The sequence below is a fragment of the Hemiscyllium ocellatum genome, chromosome 16 (assembly GCF_020745735.1).
Source record: "Hemiscyllium ocellatum isolate sHemOce1 chromosome 16, sHemOce1.pat.X.cur, whole genome shotgun sequence".
NCBI classification, from domain to species: domain Eukaryota; kingdom Metazoa; phylum Chordata; class Chondrichthyes; order Orectolobiformes; family Hemiscylliidae; genus Hemiscyllium; species Hemiscyllium ocellatum.
The window spans coordinates 9,504,982-9,530,979 of record NC_083416.1 but is presented as its reverse complement, the minus strand read 5'-3'; the positions used below and the strand labels follow the sequence as shown (position 1 = coordinate 9,530,979).

The following is a 25,998-nucleotide window of genomic DNA, read 5'->3' as shown; positions in this document are numbered from 1 at the left end:
TTGGGGGAAAGGTCAGCATTCTGATGCCCATCCTTTGAGAAGCGGTAAGTGTGTCACCTTCTTTATCTGCTGCAGTTCATTTAGAGTGGGTACACTACAGCATTGTGAGGAAGGGAGTTCCAGAATTTTGGTCATTATCAGTGAAGAAGCAGGAATATATCCCAACTCAGGGTGTTACATGACTTGGAAGGGGACATACAAGCATGATGTTCAGATGCCCTATTGCCCTTGTTCTAATGAATCATGAAGGTGATGGGTTTGGAAGATGCTGCTGATGTGGAGGTTTGGTAAGTTGCTACAGTGCATCCGATGTACAGTACATACCACTGTGAATGTGTGCCGGTGGTGGAGAGAGTAAATGCTTAAGGTGGTGGATGGGATGTCAACCAAACAATTTGCTTTGCCCTAGTTGGCGTCAAGCCTCTTGGTCCTGTACTCATCAGACAAATGGGAAATATTCCGTCACTGTCCTGAGTTGTGCCTTGTAGGCGATAATCAGGAGTCATTGGGGAATCAGGAAGTAAGTTATTTACAGCTGATTCCTCAGTGTCTAACCTGCTCTTGAAATTGCAGCAGCTTACATACTACTTTGAAGATCCTTAACTTCTGAACAGTCATTCAATGTTTCACTGTCCAGCCAGTCCTGGAAGAACCATCCCGTTTCAAGGACAAGCCCGTGCCAGACCAAGTCATAAAGTAAGTTTGATCCCAGTACTGTGCTGCCCCTGATAAGGTAAATGAGCTGCTTGTGGTCTCACTGATCACCAGCCTGTTTAGCTGCCGTTCATTTGGATTGAAAGATGCTGATTTTGGTTTATATCGGTCCTCACAGAATCTCGAAATGGGTTTGTGACTTGGTTCATTAGTTTTGACCATACGTCCTGTCTTGACCATTGTCCCACTGCTTGTGACACAACCTTGGCAGACTAACTGATCAACACCTCTCTGATGTTTCTGACATTTTCAATCGTGCGTTTGAACTAGAGTTGCCGTTCAGTTATCGCCCTTGTATCTTCTTACTGCCAGTGAGAAGAGAAAAATGGAATCAGTTGAATGCAGACACAGAGTGTTATTGCCCACTTGCGATAAGATCACCTCCACATGTGAACCTCAGACACCAATGGCATCAGAAACGGCCTTGATTACTTTCCGAAACTGGTCGATTTCATAGATTTCCTATTGTATGGAAACAGACCCTTCCCACCCAACCAGTCCACACCAACCCTTTGAAGAATAACCCACCCAGACCAATTTCCCTCTGACTAATACATCTAACACTATGGGCAATTTAGAATGGCCAATTCACCCGACCTGCACATCTGTGGACTGTGGGAGGAAACCAGAGCACCCAGAGGAAACCCACGCAGACATGGAGAGAATGTGCAAACTCCACACAGACAGTCACCCAAGGCTGGAATCAGCCCTGGGTCCCTGCTGCTGTGAGACAGCAGTGCTAACCACTGAGCCACCAAGATGGAGTGCATTCATACAGTGGGTAAAGAATAAAGGCCTTATCCATTAAATAAAGGCAGCTATAATGTTGGGTTTGACATCCTCAATAGGGTAAAGTATTCAGCAGGTAGCTGGGCTTTTTGTCGGATGTGGGCTATTTACTGATGAAGAGACAATTTTTCATTGTCCAACACTCACACTTTTGTAAGAGGGAACACCAGAGCCTATGAGCTAGTTTTGACTGTGGCCTGTGATACCATGACATGGACACTTAGGTAGAGAACTAACAACACTATTGCAGTCGTTCATTCCAAATGGTAACAGAATTTTGTTGGGTATTTTGATGCCTTTCAAATTAACCTTAAAGTAAAACACTCTCTGTCTTCTACGATGGATATAAAGATGCACCATTTGGAAGAAATCCAGGAGATATCACCAGTTTGTTTGGCCAGTAGTTTTCCTCCAAAATGCATGGAAATCAGATGATTTAGTAATTTATTCCATTACTGCTCGTTGCTGTGTGTAGATTTGGCACCATTTATCCAACAGCTCCACTTCAAAAGTACTTGGGGTCCTTCTGTCTTCATGAAGTATTCTATAAGAATGTTGTATTTTGCTTTCAGTGAATAGTTAGCTTGCCAGTCTCACATTGCCTGGAAGACCGATCAAAAACTGCTATACTTTAGGAACACACCAACCTCGACTTGGCCATTATTCGAAGCGATGCCCTGTACTGCATTTAGTTGATTCTCTCATGGCTCTGGAGCAGGCTGGAGGGTGGCACAGTAGCTGTGTTCAGCACTGCTGCCTCGCTGCACCAGGGGCCCAGGTTCAATTCCACTCTCAGGTGACAGTCTGTGTGGTGTTTGCACCTTCTCCTCGTGTCTATATATTCTTGATCAGGTTTCCTCCCATTGTCCAAAGATATGCAGGTTAGATGGATTGGCCATGCTAAATTGCCCACAGAGTCCAGAGATGTGCTGGCTATGTGGATTAGCCATAAGAAATGTGGGATTATGGGGTTGGGATGCCCTTCGGGGGTTGGCATGGACTCAATGGGCTGAATGGCTTGCTTCCACAAGTATTCTACAAAGCTGGTTTATTAGTGTAATGAAAGAGGGTGTTAAATCTATTCAGTGGTTTTTGTTTTTTATTCATTCATGGGATGTGGGCATTGTTGGATAGACCAGCATTTGTTGCCCATCCCTAATTGCCCAGAGGGCAGTTAAGAATCAACCACATCGCAGTGGGTCTGGAGTCCCTTCCAGGCCAGACCAGTGAGGACAATGGCTTCCTCCCCTGATGGACATTTTGAACCAGATGAGTTTTTCCCTTCACAATGTTTTCACAGTCATCACACAACCCCAGGTTACAGTCCAACAGATTTATTTGGAAGTATTAGCTTTCAGAGTGCTGCTCCTTCATCAGATAGCTAGTGGGGCAGGATCATAAGACACAGAATGTTTAGTAAAAGATCACAGTGCCATGCAATTAAAACAATATCCTGCCTCACTCGTTATCTGATGAAAGAACAGCACACTGAAAGCTCGAACTTCCAAATAAACCTGTTGGACTATAACCTGGTGTTGTGTGAGTTTTAACTTTGTCCACCCCAGTCCAACACCGGCACCTCCACATCTTCACTGTCATCGTTAGAATCTGAATTACAGATTTTTATTGAATTCAAATTCCACCATTTGCCACGCCAATACTTGGACCCATGTCCTCCGAACTTCACCTGGGTCTCTGGATTCATTATCTAGCCATAATATCACTTTCCCTCTTCTGTGGAAGCGTTGACTTCTCACTTCCAGGAGCTAGGCGAAAGTGAGGACCGCAGATGTTGGAGATCAGAGTCGAGAGTGTGGCGCTGGAAAAGCACAGCCGGTCAGGCAGCATCCGAGGAGCTGGAGAATTGACGTTTCGAGCATAAGCTCTTCATCAGGTCAAAGGGCTTATGCTCGAGATATTGAATCTCCTGCTCCTCGGATGTGCTTTTTCAGCTGTACACTGGCGACTCCCACCTCCTGACGCTGCCTGGCTCACTGTGTTCTTCCAGTCTCCTGCTTGTCGACCTTGGATTTCAGCAGCTGAAGGGCTTTTGCCCGAAACGTCGATTTCGCTGCACTTGGGATGCTGCCTGAACTGCTGTGCTCTTCCAGCACCACTGATCCAGGATCTGGTTTCCAGTATCTGCAGTCATTGTTTTTACCTCGTTCGCTTTCCTAATGTCGAGGAGACCACATTGTGACCCAAGCAGAGATTTTTTGTCTCTTTCTGTGGAAGGCCGACTTCCTGTGTGGGGCTTCTGTACTTGATTTACAATCCAGGCAGGCTTTTTGCTGTCAGGCCCTGTTGAAACAGACACAGCTTAACATTTTGTGCGGAGCCCTTTCTTACATTGTTCAGACACCCTTTCACCAAGAAATTGTTTGAACTGCTGAACCTCCACTGCCACCTTGTGTCCACTCTGCAATATGTTTCACACAGCACCAGGTTATAGTTCTGGAACCTGGTGTTCTGATGCTCCTTCATCACGTTCCTCCGCGTCATGTAATATGTTTGTTAGAACTGTAGGTATTTGACATCAAACAAGGAACACTCGAGTGTTGTGTCTGTATTGCACAGTTTAGTATGCAAGTGGCTGTGTCACAATTTTAAATGATGTAGAATTATTTAAAATACTTCAAATAATGGAAAGAGCTTGACAGTCCAAACACTGCACTGAGAATTCCTCCAGTGTGGAAGCAGGCCATTCAGCCCATTTTATCCATACCGACCCTCCAAAAAGCGTGCCACCCAGAGCCGTCCCATCCCTGTAATCCAGCATTTCCCAAGGCTAACCCACCTAGCCTGCACACTATGGGCAATTCAGCATGGCCAATCCACCCTAACCTTCTTGGGAAACTGAAAGAACTGCAGATGCTGTAAATCAGAAGCAAACACTGAACTCGCTGGAAAAGTTCAGTAGGTCTGGCAGCATCTGTGGAGAGAAATCAGAGTTAGAGTTTTGGGTACAGTGACCCTTCCTCAGAACTGATGGTAGCGAGGAAAATTGTGGTTTATTTGCAGAAGGTAGGGTGAGGGAGGGGTAAGTAGTAAAGGATAGGTGAGGATAGAGCACAAAGAGAGAAAAGAACAATTGGACAGACAAAGGAGTGGATTACAGTCTGGCTGGGAGGCTGAATGGCTGTTAATGGAGACTGTTAGTGGCTAACAATAGGTAGTGTGTAATGACAGACTATATGATAACAAGGGATGGTGTGTGTGGTAGGGGGCTAGGACATGGGGGAGTTCAGGCCCTAAAAATATTGAACTCGATATTGAGTCCACAGGGCTGCAGGCTCCCTTCCAGCTTGTGCTGATCTTCACTGGAGCACTGCAGCAAACCTCAGACAGAAATCTTAGACAGACAAAGGACAGGGAACAGGGTAGTATGTTGAAGTGGTAGGCAACTGGAAGCGCAGGGTCTGATTTGTTGGCAGAATGTAAGTGTTCTGCAACGCGATCACCCAGTCTATGCTTTGCTTTCCTAATCTCAAGGAGACCACATTGTGAGCAGCGAATGCTATGGGGTACGTTGTGGGAAGTGCAGGTAAAGTGCTGCTTCACCTGGAAGGTGTGTTTGGGCCCTTGGAGACTGAGGAGGGGAATGGGCATGGGTTACACCTTCGGCGGTTGCAGGGGAAGGTGCCGAGTGATTGTAGGGGGGTGTCGGGAGTGAAGGAAGGACGGACAGGGTGTTCTGGAGGAACTGGTCCCTGCAGAAGGCAGACAGGGCAGGGAAGGGGAATATATGTCTGGTAGTGGCAGTAGCCTATTGAACAGTCTATCCTGTCCCTACCTCTCCTCAAGTGCCCACAAAATCAGAGATACATATTATTGATATGGGCTCACTGCCCCATTGTAATAACAGTTGGTGAAAACTAATGCAGTGGGTCCAAACTAAAAAAGCATCTCATGTGACAATACCATTAATATTCAACAGGTTCATGTTATGCTTGTCCTGCTCCACTGCTATTTAGGCTCTTCCTTATGACGAGGAGGCGATGGTCTAATGATCAGATCACTGGCCTGTTAATCCAGAGACCAAGGTAATGTTCTGGGGATTCTAGGGTTAGATTCCTGATGAAGGGCTCATGCCCAAAACATCAATTCTCTTGCTCCTCGGATGCTGCCTGACCTGCTGTGCTTTTCCAGCACCACACTCTCGACTCTGATCTCCAGCATCTGCAGTCCTCACTTTCTCCTAATGTCCTGTGGACCCAGATTTGAATCCTGCCATGGCACAGGGTGGCACTTAAATTTGTGGGGGAAAAAAAGCAATCTGCTTTACTAATGCCCTTTAGGGAAGGAAACTGCTATCCTTACTTGGTCTGGCCGACATGTGATTCCAGACCCACAGCAATGTGGGTGAATCTTCTCTGCCCTCTGGGATGGGCAATAAATGCTGCCAACAACACCCTCATTCTGTGAATGAATGACAGTGATGTCCATGCTCTGTTGTTTAACTCCTATATTTATCACAGCCATGGAGTATTTTCTATGCAGCTGAACAGTAACATTACCATCTCAGCTGAATTCGAAACAGTGACTCCATAATTGCAAATATGAACACCAAATTGGAGCTCTGAATTACAATTGTGATTAAACTTCAGGGAGAAGTAGAAGCTCGCCATAATGTAATTTTTCATTGTGCGGTTTCATGATCGTGACTATTCCATTCTGATCTTATCACATTTTGCCATGGCTTCTGACTTTCAAATTGGTAATTTTAAAAAATGGATAAATTAATAAAATTCAAAGTCACCTCCTTCCTGTTCTGTGCATCTCCTGACCCTCGATCCCTTCGGAGTAATGATATGACATCAGTGAATGAGATGATACTCAGTCTGCAAAGCCCAGTCCTGGCTTAAGTCTTTTAAAAAAGTAATCCTTTATGAACTCTGTTTAATTTTCACTGTTGATGTTAGAGAGCCATAGAGTCATACAGTCAAACAGTATAGAAACAGACCTTTCAGTCCAACTCGTCCACACTGACCATAATCCCAAATTATACTGGTTCCACCTGCCTGCGCTTGGCCCATATCCCTCCAAAATACTTTTTTACTCATGAACTTATCTAAATGTCTTTTAAATGCTGTGACTGTACCAGCACCCACCCTTTCCTCTGGCAGTTCATTCCACACACAAACCACTGTGTAGAAAAGTTGCCCCTCGTGTCTTTTTTGAAATCTTTCTCCTCTCACCTTAAAAATATGCCCCCCAGTCTTGAAATTCCCCACCCTAGGGAAAAGAGACCTGCCATTCACCTCATCTATACCCTTCATAATTTTATAAACTTTATAAAGTCACCCTCAAGCTCCGATGTTCCAGGGAAAAAAAGTCCCAGCCTGTCCAGCCTCTTCTTATAACTCAAACCCAACATCCTGGTAAATCTTTTCTGAACTCTCTTCAGCTTAATAATATCGTTCCTGTAACAGGCTGACCAGAACTGGACACAGTGCTCCAGAAAGGCTTCACCAACAGCCTGTAAAACCTCAACATGACATCCTCTCAGCTCTCTAAGAATACTTTTCCCACAAAGAGGATTCCATAATATTCATCCATTCCCCACTCATAATGTTCTTCTGCCCACTTTAAAAGTACCAAATCCTCTTTGAATGGTTGATGAGTGAGGGTTTGCTATAATTTCCCCTAGACTAAAGGAGTCACCAACTCCAATCACTGTATTGACCCCCACGTTAAAGGACAACTTTGTAAATATACCTAACTGCATTGCAAATGGGTAAAGTCCGAATACTCCCATTACAATTAGAAAAGGTGGGGTGAGGGGAGGGGATGGGAAATCATCATTTGTGATATCCACCTCTACACAAAAGAGTTATTAGCGTGAATAGTCAACCTGCAATAGACTTACCCTTGTACTAGTGGTATGTGGTGGCATCTGTTAGTTTGGTGAGACCATGGATCTGCACCTGGGAAGGCTTGCTTCAATCTTTGTTGGTAGAACAGTGTCTGTTGTGGCTGTAGAAGCCCACATGGGAGTAGCAGTCTCAGCTGTAGTGACTGCGCTTGAAGGCGTTGTCCTACGGTGTTGTCTTGATGCTGTTTTCTCAGCGGGTGGGTTTTTCTTCAGCAGCAAGCCTCAGCTTCTCTTCTCTTTTTAGATCTCTGCATAATTCCAGCCTCCAGTGAGAGCTCAAGATATAGCTATGGTTAAATGGAGACCACAAATTTATACAACAAAACCACGTTGTTAACAGAAAGGAAAATTCAAGTCTAGCTATGACACACCATTGTGCAAGTCATTTTATTTCTTTGATTCTCCTAGTTTCTACCGGGCAAATTACGTGCAGAAGTTTCAATACTCAAGACCAGTCCGGAAGGGAACAGTGGATCCAGACAATGAATTTGCTGTAAGATATATATATTTATTTTATTAACCTCAAATGGAGAGAACAGCAAGGACCAATATTGTTGTAATTATTCAAACTGAAGAGAAACTCCTCTTAACCACGTGAGTGGGAAGATTAAACACTGGGAAATGGAAAGAGAAAATTATTTCTTCCTTGCTAATGGGGGCAGCAGGCCATGTGTTCATAATTTTTCAAAAACATTTTTACTGCCATCAGTAGTGACACAAAAACAAAGCTCCCAAATTTGAATCTGTCTCATCCGAAAGGAAGCAGCCTTAATCCTAAGTGTATGGTGTCCCTCCTCTATTATATCGCGGATTATTTTGCTATCATGGCCTCTGGTGTATTGCTGTTTGTTTACCTTTGTTCGAACATTGCTGGTAGAGTCTATATGTGCATCTGATGTCAAGAAAAATAGTCATGAACATAATTTGAGAATTCAGCATTCATTGATGCTCATATATACATTTCTTTGCATCTTGTAGTCAATGTGGATTGAGAGGACAACATTTATCACAGCTTATAAATTACCTGGAATTCTGCGTTGGTTTGAAGTCATTTCTAGCTCCACTGTAAGTACAATATTCCTCAGAGTTACGCTAATGCATGTTTCTGGGACTCAATCCTGCAACCCTTTGATGTAAGGTTCTACACTCAACTGGAAACTGAGATCTCAAAATCAGGCAGAAATGACACATGAGCGGCCTACCCAGACTATTTGAATTAAAACATTGTGACCACACCCATGAGAAAATGTGCAGTATTGTATCAATGTGAGAATATCAAGGGAAAGAAAGAAATTCGGAATGGGATGTTTGCCTTTTTAGAAAGGTGATTGCTATGTAAGAGTAGGGATAGTTTAGATTAGATTACTTACAGTGTGGAAACAGGCCCTTCAGCCCAACAAGTCCACACCGACCCGCCGCCGAAACGCAACCCACCTATACCCCTACATTTACCCCTTACCTATCACTACGGGCAATTTAGCATGGCCAATTCACCTGACCTGCACATTTTTGGACTGTGGGAGGAAACCAGAGCACCCGGAGGAAACCCACACAGACATGGGGAGAATGTGCAAACTCCACAGTCAGTCGCCTGAGTTGAGTATTGAACCCGAGTCTCTGGCGCTGTGAGGCAGCAGTGCTAACCACTGTGCCACCGTGCCGCCTACAGGGCAATAATGCAACTCACCTTGGGTACTGTGCAAGAATGTACTTAGAAACCCTACAGTGCAGATAAAGGCCATTTGGCCCATTAAATCTGAACCAACCCTCCAGAGACCATCCCACCCATCCACTCACAAACCAACATGGCCCATGCATCGAACCTGCACGTCCTTGTTGGAGGAAACTCAGATTTCTCCAGTTTCCTCATTTCCCCTCCCCCCACCTTGTCTCAGTCCCAACCCTCGAACTCAGCACACCTTTCTAACCTGCAATCTTCTTCCTGACCTCTCCGCCCCCATCCCCCACTCTGGCCTATCACCCTCACCTTAACCTCCTTCCACTTACCGCATTTCCAATGCCCCTCCCCCAAGTCCCTCTTCCCTACCTTTTATCTTAGCCTGCTTGGCACACTTTCCTCATTCCTGAAGTAGGGCTCATGCCCGAAACGTCGACTCTCCTGCTCCTTGGATGCTGCCTGACCTGCTGCGCTTTTCCAGCAACACATTTTCAGCTCTGATCTCCAGCATCTGCAGACCTCACTTTCTCCATTTAACTGATAACACCATCAACTCAGTGTGAAGTCAAAAACGTCAAAACTTTATAATCAATGTGTTGTGGCCACTCCTATCTGTACAATCACAGAGAGAGGAATGTGTGACAGATTGGCGAGGGCTAGTCATTTTTGTCCTCTCTTTGATTGCCTCACTATCATCTGCAGGCCCTGTCTGGGATGTATGTGCTCCGAGACTCCGGTCAGTGGGTGGCACTGTTGAGCCACACTTGCAGATAGGCAATAACATTCAATTTACCATCGAATCATGGAATCTCTATAGTGAGGAAGGAGGCCTTTCAGCCCATCGAATCCAGCACCGACCCTCCAAACAGCATCCTATCCAGACCCAGCCCAATCTCGCTAACCCTACTGAAATAACTCCATGAAGGCTGGCATCCTGTCACCAAGTCATTCTTTATTTACATGTAAAATATATATGCCACTGACCCAACTAGCTCAGAGTCAACTTCCAGAGTGAGCAGAACCCCTGACACCCCCGTCAGCCAGGGCTCCCTGATTGGACCAAGTTAACAGCCCCAATCAGGGAACTCATATACTATGAGATCCATCTAGCTGACCTCATTGCAATCACACAATACCAGGTTATAGTACAGCAGGTGTATTTGGGAGCAACTAGCTTTCAGACCTCTGCTCCTTCAACAGGTCGTAAAGCTGGTGCTTCCAAATAAACCTGTTGGACTATAACCTGGTGTTGTGTGATTTTTAACTTTGTCCACACCCGTCCAACACCAACATGTCTACATCATTGTTACAATCACTACACCTGCAGTTCCCATGGCTCATCGACCTAGTTACATATCCCGATGCATTATGGGACAGCTTAGCATGGTCAACAAACCTAACTTGTTTCAGTTTAGTTTTAAATAGGGGGCCCTCCTGATCCCAGTGGCTGAATCCGTGTTGCATTAGTGCAGGTGGTAGATCAGCAAGTATGCCAGTCCTTTTGAAAACTAAAAGGTGCAAAAATGATTTTTTCTTGTGATTCATATGAACATAACGTTAGTGCAGGATTAGGCATAAGGATCCTCAACACTGCTTCACCATTACTCATGGTTAATCCTTCACCTCAGCTACCTCCATCCCATCTCCACATTGTTTAACCCCATTGACTGTGTTCATTGTTGTGGACCAGGCTTGACCCTCTCAAAACATTTCAAGAAAGTATCCCAGACCCTAATTTTGCTAGTTGTTTTAATCAGGTGTAAAGTGGATATTCCAGGAGGTATGCAGCTGGTCCAACCACTTAGCCTCTCTATATAGAAAAAAAACAGAGTTTATTTGCAAGATGACTGAATGAAACACAAGCAAAAGAGAACAGAATAAAGAATAAGTTAACCTATCTGAAAACCCAACAGCTTACCCCAGTGTAATGATGCTGTTCCTATTACTTGCAACAATCCCCTTGGCACAAAAGGAAAACAAAAATCAAACACAGGCTCTTACAGGAGAGAAAGAGAGAGAGAGAGAGAGAGAGAGAGAGATGGTGGAGAGATTCAGCGTGGAATACCTTTTTCCATGTAGCTGTTTCTTGGACTAGCAGCACCAAAGCTGCCTGACTGCTTTCAGTGAATAGCCAGGCTGCTTAAAACCAAACCTCACCAGAGAAAAGTTCAGTCCTGATGGAGGGCTCTTGTTTGATTTTCCTGCTCCTCGGATGCTGCCTGACCTGCTGTGCGTTTCCAGCATCACTCTAATCTGGACTCTGATTTCCAGCATCTGCAGTCCTCACTTTTGTCAAACCAGAGACAAGCTGAGCTGGGAGAACTGACCACTCCCCATTCATTGTACAGGTGTTTGTTTCAAACTTGAAAGCCTTTTTCCTGAGGCAGCATCTGTTATCTAGAATCAAACAAGCCCTAACATCCTTCGAAGCTAGACGTTTCAGAATCGCTGCTTTAATGAACTCTCTGGAAAAAAAAACCAAGGACAGCATCCCCATGTAAAAGGAGCAACATCGTTACACCATCGTTCTTTTCACTAATGTAAACAGCAAACTCTCATCAACTGTTTCTTTGTGACATTACAGAACTCCATCAGCCCCCTGGAAAATGCGATTGAGACAATGCAGAAAACCAATGAGAAAATCCTCACCTTGATCAGCCAATACAAGGGCGATGACCATCTTCCGATCAATCCTCTCTCAATGTTGCTCAACGGGATTGTGGATCCGGCGGTGATGGGTGGATTTGCTAAATATGAGAAGGTAAAGAACACTATGATTACCTAATCATGCCTTCAACAACAGAGACAAAAGCCAGCCCAGAAGCTAATTCTGGCACTGTCCATTGACAGGCAGGTTAACCGGTGAGAAGTGAAAAAGGCAGAGGACACAATAAAAATGTTTTTTGATTCCTGCACTCAAGGTTAAACTAGCACACCCCATAGCTCAACTGTATCAGTGTGGGATTATACACCAGCACTGTATCAGTGTGGGATTATACACCAGCACTGAATCAGTGTGGGATTATACACCAGCACTGTATCAGTGTGGGATTATACACCAACATTGTATCAGTGTGGGATTATACACCAGCACTGTATCAGTGTGGGATTACACACCAGCACAGTATCAGTGTGGGATTATAGACCAGCACATTATCAGTGTGGGATTATACACCAGCACTGAATCAGTGTGGGATTATACACCAGCACTGTATCAGTGTGGGATTATACACCAACATTGTATCAGTGTGAATATATACACCAGCACTGTATCAGTGTGGGATTACACACCAGCACAATATCAGTGTGGGATTATACACCAGCACATTATCAGTGTGGGATTATACAACAGCACTGCATCTGTGTGGGATTATACACCAGCACTGAATCAGTGTGGGATTACACACCAGCACAGTATCAGTGTGGGATTATACACCAGCACATTATCAGTGTGGGATTATACACCAGCACTGTATCAGTGTGGGATTATACACCCGCACTGTATCAGTGTGGGATTATACACCAGCACTGAATCAGTGTGGGATTATACACCAGCACTGTATCAGTGTGGGATTATACACCACACTGTATCAATGTGGGATTATACACCAGCACTGTATCAGTGTGGGATTATACACCACACTGTATCAGTGTGGGATTATACACCAGCACAGTATCAGTGTGGGATTATACACCACACTGTATCAATGTGGGATTATACACTAGCACTGTATCAGTGTGGGATTATACACCAGCATATTATCAGTGTGGGATTATACACCAGCACTGTGTCAGTGTGGGATTATACACCACACTGTATCAGTGTGGGATTATACACCAGCACTGTATCAGTGTGGGATTATACACCAGCACAGTATCAGTGTGGGATTATACACTAGCACTGTGTCAGTGTGGGATTATATACCAGCACTGTATCAGTGTGGGATTATACACCAGCACTGAATCAGTGTGGGATTATACACCAGCACTGTATCAATGTGGGAATATACACCAGCACAGTATCAGTGTGGGATTACACACCAGCACAGTATCAGTGTGGGATTATACACCAGCACTGTATCAGTGTGGGATTATACACCAGTGCTGTGTCAGTGTGGGATTATACACCAGCACAGTATCAGTGTGGGAGTACACACCAGCACAGTATCAGTGTGGGATTATACACCAGCACAGTATCAGTGTGGGATTATACACCAGAACAGTATCAGTGTGGGATTATACACCAGCACAGTATCAGTGTGGGATTACACACCAGTGCTGTGTCAGTGTGGGATTATACACCAGCACAGTATCAGTGTGGGATTACACACCAGTGCTGTATCAGTGTGGGATTATACACCAGCACAGTATCAGAATGGGATTATACATCAGTGCTACGTCAGTGTGGGATTATACACCAGCACAGTATCAGTGTGGGATTATACACCAGCACGGTATCAGTGTGGGATTATAGACCAGCGCTGTATCAGTGTGGGATTATACACCAACACTGTATCAGTGTGGGATTATACACCAGCACTGTATCAGTGTGGGATTACACACCAGCACAGTATCAGTGTGGGATTATACAAGAACACGGTATCAGTGTGGTATTATACACGAACACTGTATCAGTGTGGGATTATACACCAGCACTGTATCAGTGTGGGATTATAAAACAGCACAGTATCAGTGTGGGATTACACACCAGCACAGTATCAGTGTGGGATTATACACCAACACTGTATCAGTGTGGGATTATACACAAGCACTGTATCAGTGTTGGATTATACACCAGCACAGTATCAGTGTGGGATTGTACACCAACACTGTATCAATGTGGGATTATACACCAGCACTGTATCAGTGTAGGATTATACACCAGCACAGTATCCATGTGGGATTACACACCAGTGATTTGTCAGTGTGGGATTATACACCAGCACAGAATCAGAGTGGGATTACACACCAGCACAGTATCAGTGTGGGATTATACACCGTACTGTTTCAGTGTGGGATTATACACCAGCACCGTATCAGTGTGAGATTATACACCAGCACTGTATCAGTGTGGGATTATACAGCAGCACTCTATCAGTGTGGGATTATACACCAGCACTGTATCAGTGTGGCATTACACACCAGTACAGTATCAGTGTGGGATTATACAGCAGCACTCTATCAGTGTGGGATTATACACCAGCGCTGTATCAGTGTGGGATTATACATCCGCACTGTATCAGCGTGGGATTATACACCAGAACGGTAACGGTGTGGGATTATACACCAGCACAATATCAGTGTGGGATTATACACCAGCACTGTATCCGAGTGGGATTATTCAGCAGCACTGTATCAGTGCGGGATTATACACCAGCACTGTATCCGAGTGGGATTACACACTCGTGCTGTGTCAGTGTGGGATTATACACCAGCACAGAATCAGTGTGGGATTACACACCAGCACAGTATCAGTGTGGGATTATACACCAGCACTGTATCAGTGTGTGATTATTCACCAACACAGAATCAGTGTGGGATTACACACCAGCACAGTATCAGTGTGGGATTATACACCAGCGCTGTATCAGTGTGGGATTATACATCCGCACTGTATCAGCGTGGGATTATACACCAGAACGGTAACGGTGTGGGATTATACACCAGCACAGTATCAGTGTGGGATTACACACCAGCACAGTATCAGTGTGGGATTATACACCAGCACTGTATCAGTGTGGGATTATACACCAGTGCTGTGTCAGTGTGGGATTATACACCAGCACAGTATCAGTGTGGGAGTACACACCAGCACAGTATCAGTGTGGGATTATACACCAGCACAGTATCAGTGTGGGATTATACACCAGAACAGTATCAGTGTGGGATTATACACCAGCACTGTATTGATGTGGGATCATACACCAGCACTGTATCAGTGTGGGATTATACACCAGCGCAGTAACCTTGTGGGATTACACACTTGTGCTGTGTCAGTGTGGGATTATACACCAGCACAGAATCAGAGTGGGATTACACACCAGCACAGTATCAGTGTGGGATTATACACCAGCACTCTATCATTGTGGGATTATACAGCAGCACTCTATCAGTGTGGGATTATACACCAGCACTGTATCAGTGTCGGATTATACACCAGCACAGTATCAGTGTGGGATTATACACCAACACTATATCAGTGTGGGATTATACACCAACACTGTATCAGTGTTGGATTATACACCAGCACTGTATCAGTGTGGGATTATACACCAACACTGTATCAGTGTGTGACTATACACCAGCACTCTATCAGTGTGTGATTATTCACCAGCACAGTATCAGTGTGGGATTACTCACCATCACAGTATCAGTGCGGGATTATACACCAGCACTGTATCAATGTGGGATTATAGACCAGCGCTGTATCAGTGTGGGATTATACACCAGTACGGTATCACTGTGAGATTATACACCATCACAATATCGGTGTGGGATTATACACCAACACTGTATCAGTGTGGGATTATACACCAGCACTGTATCAGTGTGGGATTATACACCAACACTGTATCAGTGTGGGATTATACACCAGCACTGTATCAGTGTGTGATTATTCACCAACACAGTATCAGTGTGGGATTACTCACCATCACAATATCAGTGTGGGATTATACACCAGCGCTGTATCAGTGTGGGATTATACACCAGCACAATATCAGAGTGGGATTATACACCAGCACTGTATTGATGTGGGATCATACACCAGCACTGTATCAGTGTGGGATTATACACCAGCGCAGTAACCTTGTGGGATTACACACTTGTGCTGTGTCAGTGTGGGATTATACACCAGCACAGAATCAGAGTGGGATTACACACCAGCACAGTATCAGTGTGGGATTATACACCAGCACTCTATCATTGTGGTATTATACAGCAGCACTCTATCAGTGTGGGATTATACACCCAGCACAGTATCAGTGTGGGATTATACACCAGTGCTGTATCAATGTGGGATTATACACCAGCAGAGTATCAGTGTGGGATTATACACCAGCACAGTATCAGTGCAGGATTATACACCAGCACAATATCAGTGTGGGATTATACTCCAGCACTGTATCAGTGTCGGATTATACACCAGCACTGTATCTGTGTGGGATTATACACCAGCACTGAATCAGTGTGGGATTATACACCAGCACTGTATCAGTGTGTGATTACTCACCAGCACAGTATCAGTGTGGGATTACTCACCAGCACAGTATTAGTGCGGGATTATACACCAGCACTGTATCAGTGTGGGATTATCGACCAGCACTGTATCAGTGTGGGATTATACACCAGCACAGTATCACTGTGAGATTATACACCATCACAATATCGGTGTGGGATTAAACACCAGCACAATATCAGTGTGGGATTATACACCAGCACTGTATCAGTGTGGGATTATACACCAGCACAATATCAGAGTGGGATATTACACCAGCACTGTATCAGTGTGGGATTATACACCAGCACAGTATCCATGTGGGATTACACACCAGTGCTGTGTCAGTGTGGGATTATACACCAGCACAGAATCAGAGTGTGATTACACACCAGCACAGTATCAGTGTGGGATTATACACCGCACTGTATCAGTGTGGGATTATACACCAGCACTGTATCAGTGTGAGATTATACACCAGCACTGTATCAGTGTTGGATTATACAGCAGCACTCTATCAGTGTGGGATTATACACCAGCACTGTATCAGTGTGGGATTACACACCAGTACAGTATCAGTGTGGGATTATACACTAGCACTGTATCAGTGTGGGATTATACAACAGCACTGTATCTATGTGCGATTATACACAGCATTGAATCAGTGTTGGATTATACACCAGCACTGTATAAGTGTGGGATTATACACCAGCACTTAATCAGTGTGGGATTATACACCAGCACTGTATCTGTGTGGGATTATACACCAGCACTGTATCAGTGTGTGATTATTCACCAGCACAGTATCAGTGTGGGATTACTCACCAGCACAGTATCAGTGCGGGATTGTACACCAGCACTGTATCAGTGTGGGATTATCGACCAGCGCTGTATCAGTGTGGGATTATACACCAGCACAGTATCCATGTGGGATTACACACCAGTGCTGTGTCAGTGTGGGATTATACACCAGCACAGAATCAGAGTGGGATTACACACCAGCACAGTATCAGTGTGGGATTATACACCAGCACTGTATCAGTGTGGGATTATACAGCAGCACTCTATCGGTGTGAGATTATACACCAGCACAGTATTAGTGTGGGATTACACAGCAGCACAGCATCAGTGTGGGATTATACACCAGCACTGTATCAGTGTGGGATTATACAGCAGCACTCTATCAGTGTGGGATTATACACCAGCACAGTATCAGTGTGGGATTACACACCAGTACAGTATCAGTGTGGGATTACACACCAGTGCTGTGTCAGTGTGGGATTATACACCAGCACAGAATCAGAGTGGGATTACACACCAGCACAGTATCAGTGTGGGATTATACACCGCACTGTATCAGTGTGGGATTGTACACCAGCACTGTATCAGTGTGTAATTATACACCAGCACTGTTTCAGTGTGGGATTATACAGCAGCACTCTATCAGTGTGGGACTATACACCAGCACAGTATCAGTGTGGGATTACACACCAGTACAGTATCAGTGTGGGATTATACGCTAGCACTGTATCAGTGTGGGATTATACACCAGCGCTATATCAGTGTGGGAGTATACATCAGCACTGTATTAGCGTGGGATTATACACCAGAATGGTAAAGGTGTGGGATTATACACCAGCACTTTATCAGTGTTGGGTTATACATCAGCACTGTATCAGTGTGGGATTATACACCAGCACAATATCAGTGTGGGATTATACACCAGCACTGTTTCAGTGTGGGATTATACACCAGCACTGTATCAGTGCGGGATTGTACACCAGCACTGTATCAGTGTGGGATTATACACCAGCACTGTATCAGTGTGGGATTATACACCAACACTGTATCAGTGTGGGATTATACACCAGCACTGTATCAGTGTGTGATTATTCACCAGCACAGTATCAGTGTGGGATTACTCACCATCACAGTATCAGTGCAGAATTATACACCAGCACTGTATCAGTGTGGGATTATCGACCAGCACTGTATCAGTGTTGGATTATACACCAGCCCTGTATCAGTGTGGGGTTATACACCAGCACTGTATCGGTGTGGGATTATACACCAGCATGGTATCAGTGTGGGATTATACACCGCACTGTATCAGTGTAGGATTATAAACCAGCACTGAATCAGTGTGGGATTATACACCATCACTGTATCAGTGTGGGATTATACACCATCACTGTATCAGTGTGAATGTTCTCACTTACGCTTTATGTGTTGTTCATTTCTCTGCCTGTGTAAAGATTTGTATTTGTTCTGATTGAATGCAATATTAAACATCAGTGCTGATCGAGTATTTAAAAATATCTACATTATTTGTAAATGTTTTTCTTATCTATTTTAACTTTTGATTGTTAATATTGTGCTGTAAGTACTTACTGGATTGGAAATAATATTGCTTGAAGAACTTTGTTTAATGAATCTGAACGTGCTGACTGGCCTAAAGTTAACAGCCTTCATTTCTTTTACTCTGGGCAGATGTACAGATAAGGGCAGTGTAACAGTGGTTTCTTTCATGTCTTAATAGAGAGCGAGATAAATGGTCATGTAAAAATTTAATAGAGCACGTTCAATATCCCATTAATGTTCAGGGAGCAGATACTATCGTTAAAACACTTAAAGAACATGACATAAATTGTTTAGGTAGTTGGCTGTGAAGGTAGGATCAAGAAATATCACTACCGCTTCAATGCAATGGAGATACCGAGCTAAATACAACAATACGGACACCTCTGCACATCTAACTTAGAAAACCAAGCCAACATATTTGACAAAAACAAAAGACAGTGCAGCCCAAAACAAACAGCTTCAGTCCCTGATTAAAGTACAGTTGAATCTGCTGTAACACACTAGATCCATCCTCACACAATCCCATGTTGCAAGAAAATCATGGAATAGCAGCACCATTTAATTTAATGACATCAGAATTGTGTTAGAACCAATACACACTTTAAAAGTTTGTCCTTTAGAAGCAGTGTTCCCAATTCATCAATTGTGTTATGGTGAATTTACATTAATGAAACATCGCAGAACGACTTGTATTTTAATACCAAGCTAACGCAATATTCAAACATAACAGGCCCAAAAAGGGGCAAAAATAAACTGACAAAATTTAGATTGGATTTGGTTGGGTTTGATTATGAAACCTTACAATTATAAGGTTAGTGTGTGAGAAACATTGCAAGCACAGTAACTTCAGTTGTAGTAATAACAAATATTAATTCACATGTATTAGAAGGTATATCCATGAGTAGTTTAAAGTTTGAATAAGTTTAACAAGTGCTTAGGAAACACTTGTGATTTGGAAAGAGGAGTTTAAAATGTCCCAACGCATTGTTACTTAGCATTTCAGTGTGGGATTCTGCAATGGCTGGAACATATTACATTTCTTTTTAATCCTTGGGGCATGCAGTGAATTTTGTTGAAAAAGACATTGCATCATGCAGTTTGGGATCGAATTTTACATTTGCGTTTGAGGAATTTTGTTTTCCTTTCAATATCTGTGATAAACAGAGACTTAATTTTCTCCTCCTAAAAGCCATGTTGTCACTTGGTAGTGAAAAAGACATATTTTGTTGAAGCTTTCAATGTTGCAAGCACCAGGACCAATCAGAGTCAAAATGTCTGGTTTAAACTGAAGCAAAGCTTGGTCATTAATTGTCAGTCATCAGTGCCTTCACCATGGAATGCCACTGCCAGTCAGAGTCCGCTTAGAATCATAGAACTCCGACAGTGCAGAAAGAGGTCATTCAGTCCATTGAGGGTATACCGATCCTCTGAGGAGCATTCACCTAGACGCGCACTCCAGTTAATCCCTGTAACCCCATAGTTACCTTGACCAACCCACCCAGCCTTCATATCCTTGAACACTACGGGGCAATTTAGCATGGCCAATCCTCCTGAATTGGACTGTGGGAGGAAACCAGACGCATTCAAATGCGGGGAGAACATGCAAGTTCCACACAGACAGTAGCCTGAGATTGGAATCAAACCCAGGTCCCTGGCGCTGTCAGGCAGCAGTGCTAACCACTGAGCCACGGTGCCACCAATCAGCAATCTTTTCTCGTACAATAGAAAATGTTTATCCCTTTTACTGTGGTACTTCTTGTGAATGCCCTGATGAGTGCAAAGTGAAAAGCTTTGACAAAAAGTGAAGATTTTTTCTGCAATAAAAATTGGCCAATAAATTGACTATTAAAACTTTGTGTCTAAACTAAACTGAAAAGTAGGCACTTTATTACTTGCTCTCAATCTGGGAGAGCTGGTGGTTATTTAAGTAGAGGGAGATGTTTGATTTTGACTCTGTGTTAAAACTTTCCACATTTTCAGGCTTTCTTCACAGAGGCTTACTCAGAAGAGCATCCAGAAGACTGTGAAAAATTGCTTCATCTAAAGAATCTAATAGCTTGGCAGGTAAGGTGAACAATGGTACAATTCTCACCAAATGTGTTCATGTTGTTAATATAGAATCCCAAACCTATTTACTTTCTATACATAATACTCAACCTCATTCATACTTTCCACACAGAACCCCCCAAATGTCTTCCTGCAGAAATCCCAAACCTTTTCATACATTCTGAATAAAATCTCCAAAACCATTCATATTTTGCATGTCGAATCCTCAAATATAGTTACACTCTCCATATACAGTCCACAAATCCTCAGAGAGTATTTGATTGTTGGGGGTGGGCAACGTGCAGAATAAGGACATTAAAGTGACTCTTGGATAGGCATATGGATGATAGTAAAATGAAGGGTATGTAGGTTAGTTTGATCTTAGAGTGGCATAAAAGGTTGGTACAACATAGAGGGCCAAAGAGTCTGTACTGTGCTGTACTGTTCTATGTTCGATATATTATGTAAATCAACTCAACCATAATTTTATTGACTGGTCAAAGTCAGAAGTCACATGACACCAGGTTATAGTCAAGCAGGTTTATTTATTATGGAGGTGCCAGTGTTGGACTTGGTTGGACAAAGTCAAAAGTCACACATCACCAGGTTATAGTCCAACATGTTTGTTTAAAAATGAAGGAGCAGCCTTCCTCAAGTTTTCAATTTCAAATAAACCTGTTGGACTATAACCTGGAGGCGTGTGACTTTTGACCTTGTCCAACCAAGTCCAACACTGGCACCTTGGGCGGCACGGTGGCACAGTGGTCAGCACTGCTGCCTCACAGCACCAGAGACCCGGGTTCAATTCCCACCTCAGGCGACTGACTGTGTGGAGTTTGCACATTCTCCCCGTGTCTGCGTGGGTTTCCTCCGGGTGCTCCGGTTTCCTCCCACAGTCCAAAGATGTGCGGGTCAGGTGAATTGGCCATGCTAAATTGTCCGCAGTGTTAGGTAAAGGGGTAAATATAGGGGAATGGGTGGGTTGCGCTTCGGCGGGTCGGTGTGGACTTATTGGGCCAAAGAGCCTGTTTCCACACTGTAAGTAATCTAATCTAATTACCTCCACGCATTGAATTGTTTGGACTTTATGAAGACTACTCCTAATTCATACATTTGTAGTTTTATATTTATCCCATCCGTTAAGAATCCCCAAAACAATTCATTCTCTCCACCAAGGTTTCCCCAACTCATTCACAATCTTCATGTAGAATCCAAACTTCCCAAACCCATTCACGTTATATTGATCACCTTGAAAGATATGTAAATCCAGAGATTAATTTAAAAAAAAAGGTTATGAAATGATCCAGAAATTAAATATGATTCAGCGTAAAGTAGGCAACTTGATGCTTGCCTTTATTATCAGTGCATTGTGTATAGGAGGTGGGAGGTCATCTTGCATCTGTACAAGACATTGGTTAAGCCACTTAGGAATATTGCGTGCAATTCTGGTCTCCTTCCTGTCGGAAGGATGTTGTGAAACTTGAAAGGGTCCAGAAAAGATTTAAAAGGATATTGCCAGGGCTGGAGGATTTGAGCTATAGAGAGAGGTTGAAGAGGCTGGGTCTGTTCTCCCTGGAATGTTGGAGGCTGAGGGGTGACCTAATAGAGGTTTACAAAATCATGAGGGGCATGGATAGAGTAAATGGACAAGGTCCTTTCCCTGGGATGGGGGAGTCCAGGACTACAGGGCAGAGGTTTAGGGTGAGAGGGCAAAGCATGAAAAGGGACCTAAGGGGCATCTTTTTCCCCCAGAGGGTGGTGCGTGTAAGCAATGAGCTGCCAGAGGAAGTAGTGGAGGCTGGTACAATTGCAACATTTAAAAGGGATCTGGTTAGGTATATAAGGGTTTAGAGGGATATGGGACAAGTGCTGACAAATGGGACTGGATTAGTTTAGGATATCTGGTCAGCATGGACAAGTTGGACTGAAGGGTCTGTTTCTGTGCTGTACATCTCTATGACACTAGTGTTGCCAACTCCTTACTTTCCTTCAATTTGTATCAAGATGGATCCCTGTCACCCAATGTCTCAAGCAAATTGTACCCCTCCACATAATTATCAACATAATTATAATAATTACAATATTATAATTGGCAAACAAAAATATTCAAACAGAGAGGAAGAAAAGTCAAATTTTATTTTAATGCCCTGTAACTTATGTCCAGGTTTGCTGAACATGCTGCACAGGACATTATCATCAATTTCTGGAGATGACAGAACAATCTTGCAGGGTTGACTCATTTAGTCCTTCTATAAGGCTTAATAAATGGCAGTGTAGGTCAGATAATTGGGGTTAATGCTTGTGTATCTCTGATTCTTGGAACAATTGGCAAAATATCTCCTTTCTAATCTAAACACACCAGTGAAAATTTGCATGCAGTATTGTCTGATTGGGTCACATTGAATTGTTCAGTACTTAATTCCACGGGAAGTGCCACTCAGATTTCCTAATTTGCTTATTTGAAAATGCTATCGTAAACATGATCAGTCACTTCTCTCCCACTGTGCCCCTAACATTGGTCCTCCCCTATCTTGAATATGCTGCTATACAGCTGTACGTCACTGGGTGGCAGTGGATAACTGCAACAAGAGGGAAAAGAGCAGCTTTTACTAATGTGAGTGAGTCAGGAACTATCTTAACTAGTGTCTTCTGCAAAGGAGTACAGGGGGGGATTGAGGTATCATTCAATGCTGAGGAGTCGCCAAATTTCAGTGAAGGTTCTATTTCCATAACTTTTCTCTGGGCTAGTCGCCCAGTCATTTTGGTGCTGATCTGATGCTCCAAGGTAACTAATTTTGTGATATTATCGGAATTATATGAATCCTGATGAAGAGTCATACAGCTGTACAGCACAGAAACAAAACTGAAAATGTGTTGCTGGAAAAGCGCAGCAGGTCAGGCAGCATCCAAGGAACAGGAGATTCAACGTTTCCTCATTCCTGATGAAGGGCTTATGCCCGAAACGTCGAATTTCCTGTTCCTTGGATGCTACCTGACCTGCTGCGCTTTTCCAGCAACACATTTTCAGCTCTGTTACTCCAGCATCTGCAGACCTCACTTTCTCCTCAGCACAGAAATAAACCCTTCGGTCCACCTCGTCCATGCCGACCAGATGTCCTAAATTAATCTAGCCCCATTTGCCAGCACTTGGCCCATATCCCTCTAAACCCTTCCTAATCATGTACCCATCCAGAAGCCAAATCCAGACAAGGTCTTCTCCCTGACATGGGGGAATCCAGAATTAGTGGACGTAGGTTTAGAGTGAGAGGGGAAAGGTTCAAAAGGGGTAACTTTTTCACACAGAGGCCAACATTTGACCCATCTCTCTGAACCCTTCCTAGTCATATACCCATCCAGATGCCTTTTAAATGTTGTAATTGTACCAGTCTCCACCACTTCCTCTGGCAGCTCATTCCATACACACACCACCCTCTACGTGAAAAAGGTACCCCTCAGTCCTTTTCAAATCTTTCCCCTCTCACCTTAAACCTACAGCCTCTACTGTGTGTGTGTGTGTGTGTGAGTGAGAGAGACAGTGCATGACCACCCAGTTTAGAATGATCACACAACACCAGGTTATAGTCCAACAGGTTTCTTTGGAAGCATTAGCTTTTGGAGCACTGCTCCCTCATCAGGTGATTGTGGAGTATAAGATCGCAAGGCACAGAATTTGTATCAAAGGTTTATAGTTTGCAACTGAAATTATAAGACGATAAGACATAGGAGTGGAAGTAAGGCCATTCGGCCCATCGAGTCCACTCCGCCATTCAATCATGGCTGATGGGCATTTCAACTCCACTTACCCGTATTCTCCCAGTAGCCCTTAATTCCTTGTGACATCAAGAATTTATCAATCTATGCCTTGAAGATATTTAGTGTCCCGGCCTCCACTGCACTCTGTGGCAATGAATTCCACAGGCCCACCACTCTCTGGCTGAAGAAATGTCTCCGCATGTCTGTTCTGAATTGACCCCCTCTAATTCTAGGGCTGTGCCCATGGGTCCTAGTCTCCCCGCCTAACGGAAACAATTTCTTAGCGTCCACCCTTTCCAAGCCATGTATTATTTTGTAAGTTTCTATTAGATCTCCCCATAACCTTCTAAACTCCAATGAATACAATCCCAGGATCCTCAGCCGTTCCTCGTATGTTAGACCTACCATTCCAGGGATCATCCGTGTGAATCTCCGCTGGACACGTTCCAGTGCCAGTATGTCCTTCCTGAGGTGTGGGGACCAAAACTGGACACAGTACTCCAAATGGGGCCTAACCAGAATTTTATAAAGTCTCAGTAGCACAACGATGCTTTTGTATTCCAACCCTCTTGAGATAAATGACAACATTGCATTCGCTTTCTTAATCACGGACTCAACCTGCATGTTTACCTTCAGAGAATCCTCGACTAGCACTCCCAGATCCCTTTGTACTTTGGCTTTATATATTGAAAAAGACCTGGATTATTTGTTAAGTCTCTCTTCTTTGATATGTAAATTCAAGAACTCTTTTTAAAGTTACATTCTCAAGTGAACTTTAACAGCAGGTGCCATGTCAGCTCAGATAATGCATTGAAGGTGTGAGGTTAAAGTCCATCTGTCTGTGCCCCAATGTTCAGACTAATTCTATTTCTAAAAAAGGGCTTTTACAGAATCTTACATGGAATCTGACATAGATTTGAGCAAAGTAAAATCTAATTCTGCAAGTACAAATTCACTCCATAAATTTGTGTGTGTGAGTGAGTGTACAGTGCAATGGTGATCACCTGTAATGTGACATGAACCCAAGATCCTGTTTGAGGCCATCCCCATGGGTACTGAACTTGGCTATCAGCCTCTGCTCGGCCACTTTGCGTTGTTGCCTCTCTGGAAGTCCTCCTTGGAGGATGGTCAGCCCAAGGTGCGAGGCCAAATATTCCAGATCGCTGAAGTGTTGTCCAGCTGGAAGGGAACATCCCTGGTTGGTGATGTTGTGAGGTGTCATTCATCCACTGCCGTGGCCACTGCTTGCTCTGCCAATGTACCATGCTTCAGAGTATGGTACAAACCTCCACACTGGCAGGTCCAAATCAAGTCTAGAATGAGTAAAAGGAAAGTGAAGTCTTAGACTGTGCTAGAGAGTTGTACAGATGAAAATAAAGAAGTGTTACAGTACAAGAGGAGCTGGAGAGCTTCACTGAGATATAAGGCTGAAGCAGCCTCAGGGGCAGATATGTACAAACCTGAGACACTCCAGACCAGTATCTCAATGTGCAGGGAACACAAGGTTAAACCTGTGGCAGCTCAGGACATAAACCTCCAGAGCCCAAGTGACACAGCTTAAAAAGC

At 43.8% G+C, this 25,998-nt stretch overlaps 1 protein-coding gene across 1 annotated transcript in view; it reads left to right on the top strand.

Annotated features, from left to right (window-relative positions):
* Positions 1-25,998, top strand: part of LOC132823334 (dedicator of cytokinesis protein 2-like) — a 717,727-nt gene that overhangs the window by 668,859 nt on the left and 22,870 nt on the right. Inside the window, exons 42-46 of the mRNA XM_060837030.1 lie at positions 615-696; positions 7,787-7,871; positions 8,357-8,443; positions 11,641-11,817; positions 20,614-20,697. Coding sequence (XP_060693013.1) covers positions 615-696; positions 7,787-7,871; positions 8,357-8,443; positions 11,641-11,817; positions 20,614-20,697 — 515 coding nt within the window. The remainder of the gene's footprint in view (positions 1-614; positions 697-7,786; positions 7,872-8,356; positions 8,444-11,640; positions 11,818-20,613; positions 20,698-25,998) is intronic.